Source organism: Lucilia cuprina, chromosome 2, assembly GCF_022045245.1.
Source record: "Lucilia cuprina isolate Lc7/37 chromosome 2, ASM2204524v1, whole genome shotgun sequence".
Classification (NCBI taxonomy): domain Eukaryota; kingdom Metazoa; phylum Arthropoda; class Insecta; order Diptera; family Calliphoridae; genus Lucilia; species Lucilia cuprina.
Window position 1 is genome coordinate 36,154,351 of NC_060950.1, and position 20,522 is coordinate 36,174,872.

General features: G+C 30.5%; 1 protein-coding gene across 1 annotated transcript in view; it reads left to right on the forward strand.

Moving 5' to 3' along the window:
- Positions 1-20,522, forward strand: part of LOC111674916 (S phase cyclin A-associated protein in the endoplasmic reticulum) — a 106,733-nt gene that overhangs the window by 17,729 nt on the left and 68,482 nt on the right. The window contains exon 6 of the mRNA XM_046950707.1: positions 404-543. Coding sequence (XP_046806663.1) covers positions 404-543 — 140 coding nt within the window. The remainder of the gene's footprint in view (positions 1-403; positions 544-20,522) is intronic.

Genomic DNA, 20,522 nt, shown 5'->3' on the forward strand with positions numbered 1-20,522 from the left:
GAAATTTATAACGGTTATATTGAAACAATAACAAAAGTTTTTCCTAAGAAAAAAACTACACAAAAGAAAAATCGAGAAAAAAAAACAGTTATAAATTCATGACAGAGTCAAAATTGTTTTTCAATTTCTGTTTTACTTTTCAATTGGTTTTTACGAAGAAAAAATGTATTCTATAACTATTGGAAAAAATGGAAATAAAGTTAAAGAATTGAACTTTAACAAACTCAAACACAATAGATAAAAAACAAAAAGAAAAACAACAACATGACAAACGTTTTCTAATCCTTTCATTTATTTTGTATTCCCTCTTTACACTTTATCCCTAACTGTTGTTATTCTAACTTTTCGTTTCTCTTTACACTCACTACTATATATTACTATTGTTTTTGTTTTCTTTTTAAAGCTTCCCGAAGAAAAATCACCACAACATCCTGTCGAGTTATCCACCGAGTTAATGCTGGCATGCACGGTGGCTCTATCGCCATCCTATACAAAAAAGCACACCCACCCCAAAGTCTTGGAACGCCTACCAGATTTAATAAGGTAAGTTTTGTTTGTTTGTAGTAAAACTTTAAATGACTTACAGAGATTCTTTAACCACAAAGAGATTGCAGCAGAAAGAGAGTATTGATTGTGATTAAAATACTTGTTTTCTTTGATAAAAGAGAGGGTACATATAAACTTGTTTTTGTTTTCTTTAATTATTTTGTTTAAGGGGAAATTGACTAATTGCAGGAGAAATTCGAATGTAGAGTAAGAAAGAGATAACCATGTGTTCTGGTGAGTGTTTATACGAAGAGAGCAACAGGGATAATTGTATGTATTGGTTAGGCGTGGTGCATTATTTCTCCTTTTCTTTCAAGTATAAGAAAGAATACGCTATACATTAATATTATAGCCATTTCATTTTATTGATATTCTCTAAGCGGGGCAAGGGAGTTATTACACTCACCACTATTGATAATGAGTGTGTGTTGCCACAAAATATTAATCGTTAAATATCACATGCATAACAACCAGCAGCAACTAACAACATTCGTTCATTTATTTATTGTCATCATCATCTTCTTCGTTGTTGTAGTCGTCGTCGCCGGCGCTTTAGTTGTAATTAACCACAGCGTATTTTTTATTGCCGCCGTTTGTTTTGGATTAAAAATTAAAAAAAAAACATTTTCTAACCGTTTTCCGCATATGTACGTGCATAATTTTCGAGATTTTGAACGTTGTCAGGCAGTAAGACAAAACCCCATTTTAGCACATACATTCCTCTGCTTTCCTCTTAAAGTATAAAAAAAGAATATTTTATTGTTTTTGTTTTTGTATCGTTATTTTTTATGTATTTTTGTTGTGTCAACACTGTGTGTAAATTTTGTTATTACTGTTGTTGTTTGTTATTTTGTACTTGTGTTGTGTTCCAAAGTACAACATACTATTTTGTTAGTTGAACGTATGATGATGACTCCTTTTTACTTTTGTTCTAAAATTTATAATATGGTTGTATGCTTAACGTGACCAAACTTTTTATATTAAGTGTTCTCCAAAGGATTCTTATATTTCATTTCGGATTAAGAATTTGTTTTGGTTTTTCGCTTATTTTCTTTTTTCCTTTTGCCTCATTTGTATATTTTGTAAGAAAAATTTTCAGTTTTGAGGGGAAAATTTCCTTTTTTTCTCCCCTTGGATCCGTGACTGATATGCATACTAGATTATAAGAGATTAGATTATACTACATACACATATGCCATACATAGCACATACAATATGCTTTCATACTTTAGATCAGGCAAGACTTTAGCCCAGACAATATTCGATAATGAAGAGTCTTATACCACAAAATAATTTATAACTGGCATGAATTTTGTAATAAATAGTATGAATAGACTATGATTTTTCTCAAATAAATAAGGAAATTGAAGTTAATTGTTTTTGCAATTGATGCCCTATCTATTCTATATAAATTATAAAATAGTACGTCAAAAAAGTATTTTACGTTACAAGTGTCTCCATTGTAATTTTTTTTGTAATTTTCTATATTTACTGTCGGTTTCTGTAAATGCGAAAGCATGTATTCATTCTTACAATTATATTGAAAACAACAAATAAATTTAAAATTTTGTTTTCAATTGTTCAATTCACAGTCGGAGTTGTTGGTATCATAGTTTGTCGTAATTTTTTTATTATTGATTTGTGTTTGTTTTAAAAATTTTTATTTGAAAAATTTTTATGACTTAAAACGCTACAACGCACAGTGAGAGATTTGGCACTTTTAGAACGACAAAAATAAAAAATTAGACGCTTTCCAATTGTCTTGCTTGTTATTATAGTTAACAGTAAACATTCAATATACTATAGAAAAATAACTAAAAATATTGCAGAGTTCCTTTAACCCGATATATAGGTTCTCAAAGTTGCTCTTTTAAAAATAAAATATTTTTCTTGTAATATTCCTCAAACGTCATATTTATTTTGAATGCGTATATCTTGGTAAATATTTCAGATATTTATATAGTTTCTTCAGTGTATTATAATTTAATGCTTCGGAATTATTCTGCAATGATTTTTTTAGACGTTAGCTCAATTTTAAAGGTTTTATTTTTAACTCTAAGGAAAAATAATATTCATAATAAAAATATATTTAAAATTATATTTTTATTGGAATAGATCTAATGACTGCAGCCAATTGCAGTTATCTAGGAAATTTTCTATAGTAACATATATATGAAAATTGGCCGCGACCTTTTGCGATCTTCAGAGATTTTAAAAAAAATTAGAGTGTCCTATAGATTTTAATATGTTTTTTTTTTAAATTAAGTGTAAACTCACGTTAGGGGTATACATAAATTTTGGCCTTGGCACCATGTATTAGCCCATGATTACTGCTTTTAATAAACAATTACTTAAGCCAATCAGCTGTCATAGCTTAATTTAAAAAGTAAAATTTTTTGTTTATTTCCAGACTTAAATTCATTGATTATAAATTTATTTTTTTCTTTGTTAAAATCGCGGAATTTATATTTTATTTTAAACTTTAATAAGAGTAAAAATTGCTTGTTAATGTTGTATTAAATTATTTGCAAATATTTGTACAATTTGATAATTTCTAAGAATTGAATTGTCTTTCTAAAGATATATAAAAATTCAAAATCGATTGCAAAAGTTTGCGAACAAAAATTAAATTTTTATTCAATATATACTTGTAAAAAATGAGCGCGGCAGCAGTCTTATCGTGCTGATTATTATGTGGAGCGTTTGGTCAATTGTTTGCTTACTGTAAATAAAATTAGAACTCAATATAACTAAGATTTGATTAATGTCGTTCTAAAAGTGCCAAATGTCTCACTGTGCAACGATACGACATTGATTGTGGATTGATGTAATGTATTTATGAGAATGAAAATATTGTTCCAAGGTAGTGACTTAAAACAAAATTTTTAATTTTTTAATACAAAATCGGAAATTTTCTATTTAAACAAGTTCTTTAATAATTGGCAATAATAAGCCATGATTAAATACTAATACTTGTGTGTTCGTACCATCATATTAAAATCAGACCTCTCCCTTTCATTTTAAAGCTATTCCATTTGCGAAAATAAAACAAGTAGGAAAGTATAGTCGGGCATGGCCGACCATATAATACCCTACACCATGACTATATTTTAAAAATTTTTTTTATAAGAAATCTTTTATGTTGAATATTACCATAATTCCAAAATATTTAAGCAAATATTAAGCAAAAATGTCTAAACGAGCCTTTATATAGGTCATATATGGGCCGATCCTCGGTAAATTTGGGAAAAGGATCCTTACGAAAATCTGCAGTGTCATTTATACTTATATAAGACTAATTTGTGCCAATTTTTAAAGAGATAAAATAATATTTGACGTAATTATGGCATAAAAAGTTCAAATAGGGAGTACGGTTGTATGGGGGCTAGGGGAAAAATGGACCGATTTCAACCATTTTCAATAGACTTCGTCCCTGTGCCAAAAAATATGCTTGGTCCAAATTTCATCAAATTATCTTGAAAATTGCGGCCTGTACCTTGCGCACAAGGTTTACATGGACAGTCAGCCAGCCGGACAGACCGACGGACATGTCTTAATCGACTCAAAAAATGTTTCTGAATCGATGGGTATACTTTAAGGTGGGTATTGGACCAATATTTTTGTATGTTACAAACATCAGCACAAACGTATAATACCCTCCCCACTATAGTGGTGTAGGGTATAATTAACATTTAAAACAGTGATCGTTCAAACATCAATCAGGTGTCGACTAACTATCTAGACAGTAGGAATGCCATAGGATTCAAAAAAAGCCTTTTTGGGTTTACATAAATCGTAGATAGGTGTATTTATACCCTACACCACTATAGTGGGGAGGGTATTATACGTTTGTGCTGATGTTTGTAACATACAAAAATATTGGTCCAATACCCACCTTAAAGTATACCGATCGATTCAGAATCATTTTTTGAGTCGATTAAGACATGTCCGTCCGTCCGTCCATCCGTCCGTCCGTCTGTCCGGCTGGCTGGCTGTCCATGTAAACCTTGTGCGCAAGGTACAGGCCGCAATTTTCAAGATAATTTGATGAAATTTGGACCAAGCATGTTTTTTGGCACAAGGACGAAGCCTATTGAAAATGGTTGAAATCGGTACATTATTTCACCTAGCCCCCATACAACCGTACCTCCCGATTTGAACTTTTTATGCTATAATTACATCAAATATTCTGCTATCTCTTTAAAAATTCGCACAAATAAGTTTTATATAAGTATAAATGATATTGCAGATTTTCGTAAGGATCGGCCTATATTTGACCCTAGCCCCCATACAAACCCCCCTTCAAAAAATGACTTAAACGTCTAAAATTGACTTGTAACCATTTGTATCGCAATGAAACTCAACAAAACTAACTGTTATTTAGAAATATATCCTTTTCCCAAATTTACCGAGGATCGGCCCATATTTGACCTATATAAAGCCTCATTTAGAAATTTTAGTTTTTTTTATCAATAAATGGCTTAAATATTTGGGAATTATGGTAATATTCAACATAAAAGTTTCTTTACAAAAAATAAAAATTTTATAAAAGTAAAAATTGTAAAAATATACTCATGGTGTAGGGTATCATATGGTCGGCCATGCCCGACTATACTTTCCTACTTGTTTTATGGAAAATTCTGTGCGGTTTTCCCTTCGTGACATTATCCAAATCAAACAGTGTTGTCGTTGTTCTCTGATTTGAACTCAATTGTACGAATTTAATCTAATTATGTTAACAATTTTTTCTATTTTCCCTTTATTTCCGTTGTCATTTGTCTTTGATATTACCTTCCATTGTTTTTAAATTTTTAAGAAGCTTTTGTTGTGATTAGATAAACGGTGGTTTATCTCTGTTTTTGGGGTCAACAATCCGTGTAGTAACGGATTCTTATTGGTATTTGCTCCAATGTTTCGTTTAACCTAGAGATTCCATATGGGATCAGAGTTTTCTACATATTCGGTGTCTGGTATGCGATCAGGCTTGTCTAATGTGTCCAGTATACATTAATGAAGTGTCGTCAAACCGTTTTTGACAAGTTCGTTTTTACATCATTTTTTGAAAAATAAAAACTCTAGGTCCATTAAAAGTAAATCTCAAATTAAATATTAAAAAAATCACTTTTCGCAAAAGCATCACATCATCAAAGAAAACTATAAAAAGTTTCTTAAATAAATATTCAAATTTTAATTGATGTTTTAAATTTTTTATTAGTTTAATTTTATTGCGTCTAAATATTTATTTTATTTAAAATAAATTATAAATTAACGCTTTATCTGCCTATATTTTTTACGAGTTTTTCCAATGTCATAGTTTTTATTACGACCTGTTCATGGACATTAAATTAAGCGTTGAGTTGTGTATCACCATATAAAAATTTGCTTAAAAATTGTTTAAAAATAAAAATAAATAATAAAGAATTTAATAGCAGAATTTCAAAAACAATTTTCTTCATAGTAATTTCCATTTTAATTAAGAGTTTACAGGGAGTTTTAATCTAGGTTTACTAGATTACAGTCCGGTATATATGCTAGACTATAGACCAGGATCTAGACAAGACAATATCCCAGTACCCCGTTTCTGTATTTTTAACATCTTGTATAAAAAAAGAAGAACACAATAAATTTAAATATTTCTTGTTAAATTTAAATGCGCATGAATTTAAAATAATCTGACTAACCCCGTTAAAAACTGGAAGACTATTATATATTTATTTTTTCTCGAAACGAGAAACAAGTCACAGACTTTAGAATAGACTAGTCCAGAGTAGACAAGAGTACAGTATAGAGTAGACTAGAATATAGTTCAGATGCTATAGTCCAGATCCTATTCTAGACTAAAGACTACTATAGTGTAGAGCACTATAGACTAGAGCATTGACGGCCAAACATGCCCTTGCGGGCAATGTGTTATTCTCACTTATACACACGCAATACAAATATTCTCAGCAACAAAACAAACTATACATAAAACAAAAATAATTTAATTTAGTGGCCGTTCCCACGACAATTCGATCTTCGCTCCGGAACGACCCGAGTCATACTCGGCCATAGATTGTCAACCCAGCGACAGCTGTATCAACCGAAAGTTTTTTCCCCAGGAAAGAACTATCGGCCACAGTCGAGCTGTTACAACAACAACAATTTAGTGGCTCTCTTTATGAAATGATACACAGAGTATATTTTCAAAAGCCATTACAAATTAATGTATGAATACTTTTTATAGAAAGATCTTTTAGACATACATATGTATAATTATTTATTTTTATTTGTTCAAGCAATTAATCGCTTAAATTGTAACGATTAAACGATCGACTGTTAATCATTTGAGTACCTATTAGATACATTTAATACATAAACAAACTATATACATATATCAATACATCAAACTATATACAATCATATGTACATAAATCAACACCTATTTTACATCAAAATGTTCATCAATACATTCTTTCATCAACGGATACATACAACAATACATACATCTCTTCCGTTATTCATTTATAATACTAACAATATGAATAACACAAATATTTACAAACATAAAATTTTTTTCAGTGCAAAGCACACATATTTTCATTTATTTTGTCTTTTGTATTTTGCACTACAACATATGCGTTTTAAACATTCTCTTTCTGGCCACCACGGGACTAGAGCATGATCTAGGCTATTGGCTAGACTTGACAATAGTGTAGACTATATTTTAGTCCAGAGTAGACTAGACTTTAGTCCACAGTAGATTATACTATGGTCCAGAGAAGATAATACTATAGTTCAGCATAGGTAATACTATATATAGTCTCGACTAGGTAACAATATAGTCCAGATTATAGAATTGACTCTAGTCCTGACTAAACTAGTTTTTAGTCCAGACTAGACAAGAATCTTGTCCAGACTTTAGACTAGTCTATAGTCTGGAGACTATATAGACTATAGACTTGACTATAACCAAGACTTAAGACTAGACTATAGTCCAGACTATAGACTAGACTATAGTCCAGACTATAGGCTAGACTATAGTTCAGACTATAGACTAACTTTTTAACTAAATAGCAATTAAAGCAAATTTATTGCAACCTAGTGCACACATTTGCAAATGTATCCTGATCTTATTGGAACACTACTCATACTGGTACCATTAAGTAGATTCTTATCGATTCCCTTTTTGATCTCGAAGTTAACTGAACAGAAGCTGGAATGATTAGTATTTATTTTACTTTTATTCGTTTTTTGTCCATATTATTATTTTCCACAACAAACATAAAAATTTCCGTTGTTTATTTTATTCTGGAAAAAGTTTTCAATGAATTAGATTTGTTTTATTAAAGCTTGTGTGAGTTCTAGTGTATCTTTGTTAATTTTAAAAGTTTTGTTGAGGTTTTGCTGAATTTTCACTTTTTCCTATTAAATTGTTTGTACATTTTTATTTTATTTCTGTGGAAATGAAGCTCAAGTGGCCATTGTTGGTAGATAGATGAATGTATGGATGAATGAATGCATTTTTCTACTAGTGTGCAGTTTTGTTAGTGATTTTATTTAGAGTCTGTATTTGTTTTGGAAAGTATTTATTTAAAACCAAAATCACTGTCATGTTCTAATTTACGAAGCTCATGCACAGGGTTTTAATATGTATTTATTAACACGCAGAAAAGGATGAAAATAAAATGAAAATTTGAAAGAGTGATCGTTACAAACAGCAATCACGTGTTGACCAAAATTAGTTAATACAGTAGAAAAGTTACCGATAATAATAAAAGCCTTTTTAGATTTGCATAATTCGAAAATAGATGCAATTTTTTTTAGAAAAATCTGTGCGAATATTCCCACCTCCAAATTAAACAATATTGTCGTTGTCATAAAATTGGAACTCAATAGTACGAATTTAATCTAAATTCGTTGACAATTATTTCTTTTTTCCCTTTATTTCTGTTGTCATTTGTCTTCTATATTCCTTCCATTGTTTTAAATTTTTTTGGTTAATATTTTCTTGTTTTGTGTTTTTTCTTCGTTTGGTTGTTTTTTAGAGTAAATAATTAAATTTTTGTTTACTTTTAATTGGCCCAAAAGTTTTATTCTTTTATTTTAATTGTAAATTTTTTATTCATTTCCATTGTAGTTGTCCATTTTATGTAAATAACAATGTTTTCTTTTTTGCGCATTCCTCCGTTTTAATTTAATTTTATTTGTTTGCATCTGTAAACAAAAAAAAACAATAAAATTTCAGAAATATATTTTTTGTAGTTAAAATTAACATAAAAGTTTTTCGTTGCATTATTTTTGTTTGTTTTTTTTTTTTCATTAAAAATAATAAGGAATAAAAAACAAAAATTTATTAAATTTTCTATTTTATCGTATGTTTGGTCAATATTAAAGTTCTGCTTTAAAATTGGCATCTTTGTTGTATTTTTACAATAAGTTTTTATTACTTTAATGCAAAAATTAATTAAAAAATCTTTGATATAATCCCATGAAGACACAATTGTTAGAAATATAAGATCAAAGCTTGTAGTCGTCATAGTCGCTACTATATTATATAGTTTATATTCACGACTATACACAGTTTATAGTTTATAGTCTTATAGTGTAGTCTATAAAGTCAACAATAGTCTAGTTTTTAGTCTCGTCAATAGTTTAGTAAATAGTTTTGACTTATATCTAGTTTGTTGTTTCCGCTTTGTATCGTCTTGACTGAAGTCTTTTAGAATATCTAATAGTCTCAACTATAGTCTATAGTAATGTCGCTTATAGTCGTCATAGTTTCTATTATATTAGTCTATAGTCACGACTATAGCACAGTTTATAATCAAGTCTAGTTTATAGACTTGATTATTGTGTAGTTTATAAAGTCAACTATAGTCTAGTTTTTAGTATCGTAAATAGTTTAGTAAATAGTTTTGACTTATATCTAGTTTGTTTGTGGCCTCTGGTAGGTTAGTGTGGCCTCCGGTAGTCTGGTAGACCGGAGTGTGGCACTGGATAAGGAGCGCACAACAGACCCGATAGAGGCCTAGGTGTATTTCATCGGATTTGATGTGTATACATCCTCCTTTCAAACTAACTAACTATATCTAGTTTGTAGTTTCCGCTTTGTATTGTCTAGACTATAGTGTTATTCGGAATATCGATTGTACTATCTAATAGTCTCAACTATAGCCTATAGTAAAGTTGATAGTGTAAACTATATTAAGTCTATGGTATTGATTAAAGTCTAGTCTTATTTCAATAGTCTAGTACATAATCTCGAATGTAATTAAGTCTAGTCTAAAGGGTCGACTTTAGTCATGTCTATAGAATTAGTTATTGTCTAGTCTATAGTCCAGTTTGATTATAATTTCGACTGTAGTCTAGTATTACGTCTAGATAATATTTTAATTGATATTTCCGACTCTAGTCTGGTTTGTAGATTCCGATCGAGTATAGTTTTTTTTCAGAATATTGACTTTCATTACTATGTAAGGGATTAAAATGCTAAAATTTACTTACACAATAGCAAGTATTTACCAAACGATTTACAGTAATTAGTAATACGATTACAAGTAATTCGAAAAAATTGTCATTGTAAATCACATGAAAAAACTTTTACAGCTTTTATACCTTTACTGGCAAGATGACTATGAATTAGATAGTATTTATATAATGCATTGTTAGTAAGACCTTATTAGCTTACTTCTATGTAATCCGGGCGATATCTAGTAGTCACTGAAAGGTATGTTGTTAGGTAAGTAATTACAATTGAAAGCCATTACCCAGTTTTTGCTGGGTAGTTTATTATATCGACTCTAGTATAATTTATAGTTTCGACTTTAGTCTAGATCCTAATTTCAACAAAAGTCTATTTATAGTATAAATAGTCCAAACTCCTTGTAAAACTATAAAGAAGTGTAGGTGGAAAGATCTCGGAACATGTAATGTTTCATTAAAGGGCCTTTTCGAAAATCATTCTGATGTTCATATATATATAAACGCTTCTCATTCTTATTTGATTCCAACTAAGAAGATTTATTGAATGAAAGCCAACACAATTAGAAGTTATTCATGTGATCGAATCTCTTGGATATAGAAATTGGTTAATTTAGAAGATTTATGAATCATCTGAAAAATTGATCTTTATTCTAATTCTTAATTTTAAGTTAAATACATAATAATTTTTCTAATTACAATGGAACTGATTCTAAAGCAAAAGTTTATAAATAAAATATTCATTTGCATTACAAAAACGTGATGTGTGATCTCAACATATGAACATCAAATGTAATTTAATACTTTTTTTATTTCGAAAAAAATTAAAATAAACAAAAAGAGAAAAAACCTCAACTGTCATATTTGCCCTAGAAGAAGAAGAGTGTGTTTATATTGTTGTTGTTTTCAAGATTTTTTTATTCTGATTTTCAAGAAAAGGGGAATTAATTCCAAAGTTAAATCAAAACAGAAGCAATAGAATTCGTGGTAGGTACTACTTTTGGAACACCCAACCACAAAACTGATTGACAGAAATTGAGTATTTTTTTCCTTCATACTTGAAAGTGTGCTAAAAGGGAACGCATAACTCGTTGATGTGAGCTGCGAGAGCTTGTGTGCTTGTGTATAAAAACTGCGGTTGCACATACATATTCACGTACACATAGAGACGCGGATGTTGCAATCAGAAATCCTGTCAGGGAATAAATGGGATTTCGTCATGTGTCATGAAATGATGACGATGGTTGTCGTCATACGTTTTTCTTTCTAATAATAATTTGTTTTTGTTGTTTTTTGTTTTTGAGTTGTTGTTTTTGTCTTCCACTTGTCGCATTTTCTATTCGCGTCTGTTGTTGTTCTTTTAATATTTAAATGTTGTTGTTTTAGAACAAATGTTTATATTTTCTTTGGAACACATTTCGTTTTTTTTTTTGCAGGAAAATATTTTTTTTCAATTTACGCTTTTACCACCCAATGAGTTTATTTAACTCTATGCCCACTTTTTCCTCCTATTTTATATGCCGTGTATAATAGGGAGTCTTCTTTTAATTTGTTGGAGAATTCCTTCTAATGAGGTGGATAAAGTACGAAATTTACGATATAAATGTTTAACTCTGTGTAACTGCAATTAATAGCCTCTAAAGGGACATTTGGAAGGAAAACTATTATACGTTTGAGCTAATGTTAGTAAAACCGAAAAATATTGGTCCTACACCTACCATAAAGTATAACAATAGGTTTAGAATCACCTTCCTCCAGTTTAGACCCCAGCTCACTGTTGTTGGATGTTAAATGGTCGGTCATGTCCGACTATACATTCTCATTTTTTTAGACTACATACTCTATTGAAAATGAAATTGGTCCATTACCCCCATACCATACCCCCTATATGTCGCAATTTTGGAGATAATTTAATACAATTTTGCACATGATATTCTATGGTACCGGAGGCGAAGTCGTATCTCGACAAAAAGCTGCAAAACCAAGTTATATATCTATTCTATGAAGTGTATGGTACTTTATGGTCGGTCCGACTATAATTTCTTACTTGTATTTTTTTTTTATTAAATTATATAATAATTTAAAAACTTAAATCTTGGCATTCTACACTATTAGAATGTTTTAAAAAAGTACGGTACTGCTGCCAGATTATCCAGCATTTATTTTGTGCTTATGTATCTGTCAGACTCTTTGTTTTTTTCATGCTTTCTTTCGACCGACTGAATGACAACTAAAAAAATCTTTTGCCAAGTTTTCTTTTCTTGTATTTTTTTAGTTTCGATGTTTTTTTAATTTTTTAAGTTAAACTCTTATTGTCAAAGTGTTTAGTTTTGATGAATAATGAGACATTTTGACGGCAAACACATTGTCAGTTTGTCAGTCACTCAGTTGGTTGGTTATTCATGTCTTTACTCCTTCTTCTTTTGGCCCATTTTAATGTCACTTTCAACACGTTCATTATGTAGCAAAAAAACTTAAAGATTTTAAAAATTGTTTTCGATTCTTTTAGTTTTTGATTTTTATTAATATCGAATATCGAATCCCTACCGCATTGTTGTGGCCCCTTCCAAACTAATGAATGATTTAAATTTAAATTTGTTCATTCATAGTTTTCTGTATTTTTTAGTTTTTGAAAAGATGTTGTCTTTTCTGGCTTGTTGTGTTGTTCTCAACTAGTTTTAAAATGACAAAACTAATCAAAATGAACGTTTGTGAGGGCTTTGTTATTTTTGAACAAAATTATAATAAATACATATTTATTTATTTAACAAAAAACTACAGATAATTCATGTTTTTATTTAAATATTTGCAAACAAATTAGCAATTAATATGCAATCTTTTGAAATTGTATAAAATAATAATTTCCCAAAATCAATCAAGTTTTAAAACAAAATGTGGAGTGTTAATAATAGCTGTCCATGATTTAAATCTAAACTAAGATAAAAAAATAATTTCTCATAAACAAATTAATTTTTTTATTGGAAAAGCAGCTAGTAAAGTTAAATACTAGGAAAAAAATTAAAAAAAAATTCTGGCACTACGGGTGGCCCGTAGTACTTGTCCTGATTGATCAGTTTAATTCCAACTCCTTCTTCTGCATATCTGAGGCGGAAACCACTGATTTTGAGCGACATTTTTACAGAGCAGAAACTGTAGAATTTATAGAAACTCATGCTCTAATAATTGATTTTATTGGAAAAATCAATAAGAATGAGCTTAATTTCACACTTTTACAATGCTTCAAAAGTGCATTTAGTATTATCCAAAGATGCACTTTTTTCAAAAAAATATTTCAAAAAAATGTGTCTTTGTGCATTATCAAAGTATGCATTTTGCTGAAACAAATGGTGCAAAAACAAAAATTTTATCATTAACCCTTTAGATGTGATGAGACTTTAAATTTTCAGATTTTAAACTTTACAACGCTATATTTCGAAAACCACAGTAATTGGTATGGAGTTTTATTAAATTCAGAGATGGTGATGAAAAACACCATTGTTTGATGGGAAATTATTAAACCGCAAGCCAACATTATAACCATCATAACTCCTAAAGGGATTACAATAAATTAAAAATTTTAACACTATTTTCTTAAGGGCATTGAATATTATATTTACGAATGATAAAATTATGTTTTGATATTTTTTTTAAATTGAATTTTTTTCTTTTGCTCTTATGCATTTATAGTGCATCTAAATTCTGTAAAATTAAGTTTATATATTTTAAATTTTCCTGTATAATAGTATACTAAAGTCAGATTTGAAATATGTACAGCAGTTTTCGGTCTATAAAAAATGTCGCCCAAAATCGATATTTTGGCCGCAGATATGCAGATGAGGGAGTTGAAATTAAAAAAAAAAAATAATTACGACAATATTAGCGCTGTTCCAAAAACTGCCATAAAAAGTATGATATCACAATTTCAAAAATATTGCGTGAAGCCTAATATCTATGCTATGCTATATACATATATCTGGATTCTCTCTCCGGTGCTTTTGCCATCTCAACAGATATCACTGGGTAATGTAACAGAGCAACATATGCCTATCATTCCATAGATCGTTCTATATTGTGCGAGAATGAAACTGATGTAAAAGTTGGTGAACTATCGGGAAAGTCTCCTCTGCTCGACAATAGACAAGTGCTGATTTAGTAGACCTCTTCAGGGAAGTTCTAATGCAGCGTTGCGCGTTCATATTGTTCTGATTACGAAGATTTTCGGCAATTCACACGTATATAACCCGATCGTAAATAAAACTCATTGCAAGAGCGTAAAAATTACAAAAATTATCTTTAGTTGCTTGACAGCATTCAACAAAGTAGGTTGATGTCGCTTTGTTTCAGAAATTGCAAACAAAACGTGTAAAAACAACAACACCACTTGCAAACAAGAGAGCAACTTGCAAAAAACTCATACACTCCAAAATCTTTTTAGGAAAGCATAATAATAAAAATACATAACAACGATATTTTTAATACTTTTTTTAAACATTTTATATTCAAGAATCTAAATTTAGTGAAGAAATAACCATTTTTCTTTTCTTTGGATATGTTTTATTTGTAAAATTTACCATTTTACTTGTTATAAAACTTGATCATAACAAGCGTAATTAGGAAATATTTTTTCTAAGTGTTTTTTAGTATTTTCTCACCACTACAATAACAGTTTCTCTTTCTGCGCTTGGCTGTTCTAATGCATATTGTTTCAAGCTACGCGACTTGTGGTTGAGATCTGCCACTCAACTAGTAGGGCAATTATTGGGTCTGAATTGACTTTGGAAATGGTTCCTAATTTATTATCTGAGTATTTCAGATTACCAAATACGTACTTGTGTTGTTGCCGAAATAACGGAGCCATCTTTTCCATTCCATTCTTTAAGAGGAAGGAATGCAATGGAAAAAGGAGGAGACTTTTGGTCATTAAGGAGGAGACTTTTGGTAATTCTAACAAATTTGTGTATATAGATTTGTAAGTATTACATTCTTGAGACAGTGCAGATCAAGAAACATTCTTTTTATCAAGATATATCGCATAAAAATTGTTGTACCAGTTTTTTTTTCTAACTCGTATTAAGAACTACTTTATCAAGTTTTTTTCCGGTAGGTATTCCCCCAGACTGTGATTCCTTTTTTTCAGATGGTATATGTCCAGACTGCATTTGCTGGCTCATAATAATAGTTTGCGAATAGTTTATACCATGAAATCGATTATCCTTGCCTCTTATAGAGTGCGTTACATCTTAAGAAAATGTCACTATGATTCCCCTTTGTGAAATGTACGCCTCTAGTCACAATACTATGGGTTCTACACGTGCCCAAACTGGAATTAGTGATCCTTTTTTAAATAAATTTCCAAACATTTTTTATATTTTTTGATATACATATATATATATTTTTTATATACTTTCTATATAAAAAACGATTACAGAAATATTGGTTAAGCATCGATTATAAAGGATATAATCACAATATCATTTGCTTCTTACAGCTTTCACAAGTTAATAGGTGTGACAGACTTTTTGGTTTAAAATTGGAAATGAAAACTTCTTTTATCTCTCCATTCCATGGAAATGTAGTCTGACTCCAGGCTACCCCTGATCGATGTATCTGGGGATATGAAATAAAGCCTGGACATTAAAATAACTGAAAAGATGACAGTATCTAAAATCAAACCTCTATGAATCATAGTATATCAAACTTACAAAAAATATAGATAAATCAAACCATAATCGATTTCTACCCCCAGGAAATTTTTATTTATACTTCAATCAATTGTCAGGATTCAACAATTATAACTTAATATAAATCTTTCAAATATCTAATTTACATTAAAAAAACGCATGCGTAACATTTTCTCTTAACAATTTGTTACTATTTACGCTTCTGTTGGCGGATGTTCTTATTTTTTGGTAAAATCTTTAGATTTGTTGTAGAACAGCCCAGCAGACATGCTTGAAGATTAGACAAACACAAAACCCATGTAAATAAATCTAAAACAAATTTTTCAGCATAATAAATGCAACTTTAATTTTAACTTTGTTTTTGGAATTAAACCTCAAAAAACAAACGAAAAAAGCTAAACAAAAATCCAATCAAACAAGTTTTCAATGCGTACCAAGCGACTTGGTTAAGAGTCAGTATAATCAGTTGATACATTGGTGGCATCAACATGAGTGCGTTGCAGAGAAAACCGAAAAATTGAGGAAGAAAAACAATCGTAAAATAGACAAAGTACCCGTACTGCTCGTAGTAAGTGTCTGGTGGTTATAGTATCTGAGGCGTGTCATGTACTCATCTTGTATAAAATATCTTAATGCATATAAAAGTACGTCTATAGTACGGGTACTTTGGTTAGATGGACAGACGGTACTAACCGACAACCATCATTTTGACCATACAAAAAAATAACATGTTTAGAAACCAAAGAAATAAAAATAAAAAAGTTAAAAGCCATGTTTATCGTAAAAACGATTAATGAAGTACAAAATGATGTTTAAATATAAAAACTGTTTTTTTTTGTATTTGTATTTATATTTTTGTTTTTAGTTTTTGCTTGAAAAATTGCTTTGATAGACAGAAGGTGTCAGTGAAATCAAAATATTTTTTAAATTGTATATGCAATAAACTTACACGCATTAGACAAAATACTGTTTTCCGATATTTTTTATACAGAAATATGTCTGATTATTTTATATCTTAAGGTTAAATTGACAGTTTTCATACTAAAAATATTTAAACCGGCAGAATAACTTTCGGTTAAATCATAACCGGAGATAAAGTTAACGGGGCTTAGAAGTATAAAAGTTTAGTCCGTAATGTCCGTAAATACAAAATCTTACACTGGAAAATATATCGATGCATAGTCAAAAGACAAGAAATATGTAACGAATATGTACTATATAAGTCACAAGTTTTTGCCACCGTAGATGTGAACTTCCTCAACCATTTGTTAGCAGCATTCTAACAAACGTTTATCAAATGTCATTCACAAAAGAAAAAGCAACCATTATTATGATCTTCCAAGGAGGAACATTTAGCAAGTTTATCGTTAATACGGATACCGTGAGTATTTCATGCTCTTTAATACTTCTATAATCATAAATTTTTTGGACGAAACGCTGTACAGTTGATTTTCCGAATAATGGGTTACATTGTGAATCTCAATTACTATATGGGTTCATATAATAACTGAACATATCAAGCAGCAATTCCAGAAAGTAATTTCGGAAAAAGCTAAGTAAACAGGAGAATTTTCATCGAAGTTAAATTGATGTTCTAACGTTTATGTATTAGATGGAAAGAGTGCACACAGGTTTGTGTATTCACATGATCAACAGCTGATCCAAAGAAAGCCTTAACTTCAAGGTTCTGAAAGCAATAATATATAAAACAAAGAAATATGATGATACCTGAGATTTTCTCAATGCCCTATCCGATGGGTGTGTGGCCCATTGTGATACCCTTAGAATCGCCATTCCCTTATGTTGAGAGAATGGTCTTCCTCCCTTATTTCGTTGACTACTTGTTTCATGTTGTCTCCGTAAAAAGCAGCCGGCGTTTCAAACAAAACTGATCATTGTGAATAGTGACACATATATGAGATAGTTCAGATCATGGAAATGAGCTCTACCAATATAGAGTAGCCTGTGATCTTTTAAGGCTGGTCAGTCACATAGATGGTTTTGTATCGATTCCACTTATTCTTCATCGAAACAGATTCTAATATAACGTTCAGTAACTATAAAGTTGGTAGCATATACGTCCCGACATATGTCCAATCATACAATGCCCATTGATTAAACCAGTTAGAAGCCTAATCATGTCTCTTTGCGCAACCCAATCAATTCAACGTAATGTAAGTTGTGCCAATGATTAAATACAATTAAGAAGACATTTCGATTAGCAACATTGTAGTTAAGAGCTATGATGGATCTAATATTTTAATTGCAAAGTGCCTTTGTGTAGGAGGCATTAACTGATTAATTGGACATTAAAAAAAGACTGTTTTGGATTTCTGAGTGAAAAAAACTTGATAAAATCGGTATTCAGAAGTTAATAACGGTGGTAGCGTATAAAGTTCCTTATAGAACTAATTAATATTCATGGCTTTGAGACAGAGAACTTGGATAGCACTCTGATACATTATAGCATGTGTAAGAGACATAATATATCAATGCCCGGTCGAGAACGCCATATATTGAAGTGTTAATTTCATCGCTAGCTTAAATGTTTAGAGCATGTATTGATCTAAGAAGCTTTATTAGCCCTTCAATTCTTCAAATGTTAACTTTTTTTAATAGGGAAAATAAAAGTTTATAAAGAGTTCCAAAAGTGTGTGATTTATGTTTATTTTAACTAATAAATTCTAATCTATAAATAATAGAAATAACAATACAGACAAAAGACATTAACTTTAAGTTAATAAAACACAAACTCCCTTCACTAAGTAGTTAGCGGGAGAAGAACAATAATGATGATGACGATGTTGTAGTTGTTAATGGGGTAATAGTTTTATTGTCTATACGAGAATTACTTCCGCAACATTGAAGGCCATCAAGTACTTATCGTGTTAATTTACCAGCAGGAGAGCTATTCATTCACGAACAACATTACATTGTTAAGCGAGAGTATAAAATTCCCTAGAGTCACAACTAGACAAAATTTTACAGAATTTTTGTGTCGTTCTGATCATACAATGAATAGATATGTATGTATATTCATGGGGTAGTAAGCACATTATGGCAAATAAGTAATACAGTGTAGAGTGGTGGATTGCTATCGTGTCTAGTAGAACAAAAGTATTAATTGAATGACTTTGCGAGTGCGCATCATAAAACCAACAGTTATAAACAGGAGGGGGATGAAGCAAAGCAGGATGAATTTGATAGTCAATGACAGTTGGCCGTGAAAAACAACAGCAACATAATAAACCTTTTTTGAGGTATTTCTTCTGAAGGGTTTTCATTACACGTTAAAGAGCCTGAGGTTCTGTGTTTTTTCATAAATTGAATTTGATGTGTTTTGTTGTAGTTAGCAGTAATGAAAACCCCTCGCAATTGCGATTTGATTGACTACTGATCCCTTTTGTTTATATGTTTGTTTGTTTTATATGTCCGTCTGCCTATCTGTTTACTTGCCAAGTATGACAACAAACTTAATAAAGATGATGATGATGATGACTATTGAAGTAACATGAACTGGGTACGAGTTTGAATTAAACCTTTACCCTAGTTGCTTCTTATTGCTGCCTTTTGCCAAAATGTAAAGTGTTTGTTTGGTGGGCGAACGTGTACAATGCGGTAAAGATTTTTCAGTGATTTTTTTTTCTTTTTGTAGTGACAGTGGTGTATTTCAATGATAAGTGTAACCATACCATATTGACTGCTTGAACTACTGCAATAAGTATTTTAAGTACCATATGATGAGTATTAAATTATATTGCCATTTGGTTGGTAATCTTTCTTTAGATACACATTTTCCATATGTCAACTGCAAATATTAAAATTTTTTCTTTTTTTCGCTGTATTTTATTTGAGTGAAGAGCAAAGAAAACCTGCAAGATTAAATTACTTGTTTCGTTACTTTGTTGTACTTATAACGATTATTTTGAATATCTATTATCTATATAAATTCTAGAAGAACTAAAGGGGTCAAATTTACTAGTTTAAATACTTTAGGTGGCTTTCGAGATCTGGATAATCGATCTCGTATCCCAGATGTGATGGAGATTCACATTTAACGCAGCCCTTAATCCCAGCCAAAAGAAAGCATAATAGGAATTCTTTTTATAGTTGGTACCTTGAAAACTAAAAAGTACCACGAAATCTTCCTTAATAGATTTTCATTTATCTTTATTCATTTTCATCAGAACGCCAATTGATGAACGAAAAAGTACAAATATACGATATCCAGACTGACGTCTCTTAAAGAGAGGGCGAACCATTCGAACCTAAAAATTATGTAGGTACCGGAAATGCTAATGTTCCAGGGAATAATATTGCGAGTGTACCCAATCGTCCATGCAACGACTTTTGTAGAAGTTGTCATAATGAGGAGAAAACGATTTACACTTTCACTGCTTCAGGGTATCACAACGGGACCAACATATGGACCCAAGTATGACGACACTCTCCTCGACAACCTCAATAACCTAACCTAAGGCTTTCAGCTCCAAAGTAATAAAGTCTTAATATTCTCAGGTTGGACTAAATATATAGTAAATTTGTTTAAATTTAAAAAAACATCCTTCGTGTAGCAAAAATCCATAAGATACAATTTCAAAATCCCACAAACAAACAAGAACTACAACGAGTAAACACAAATCACAAAAGAGCGAAAACATTCCCAACGGTCACAAATCAGAGGTAATTCAATAGTCAGTCAAAAACCATTCAAAAATGGGAACAAAAAATTTCCATTCACAATCACTTCCACCCAAACTAGCCGAATAACTGACTGACAAGTCAAACATACAAACAACCAACCAGATTTCCTTTGATTTTCAAACGAAACAA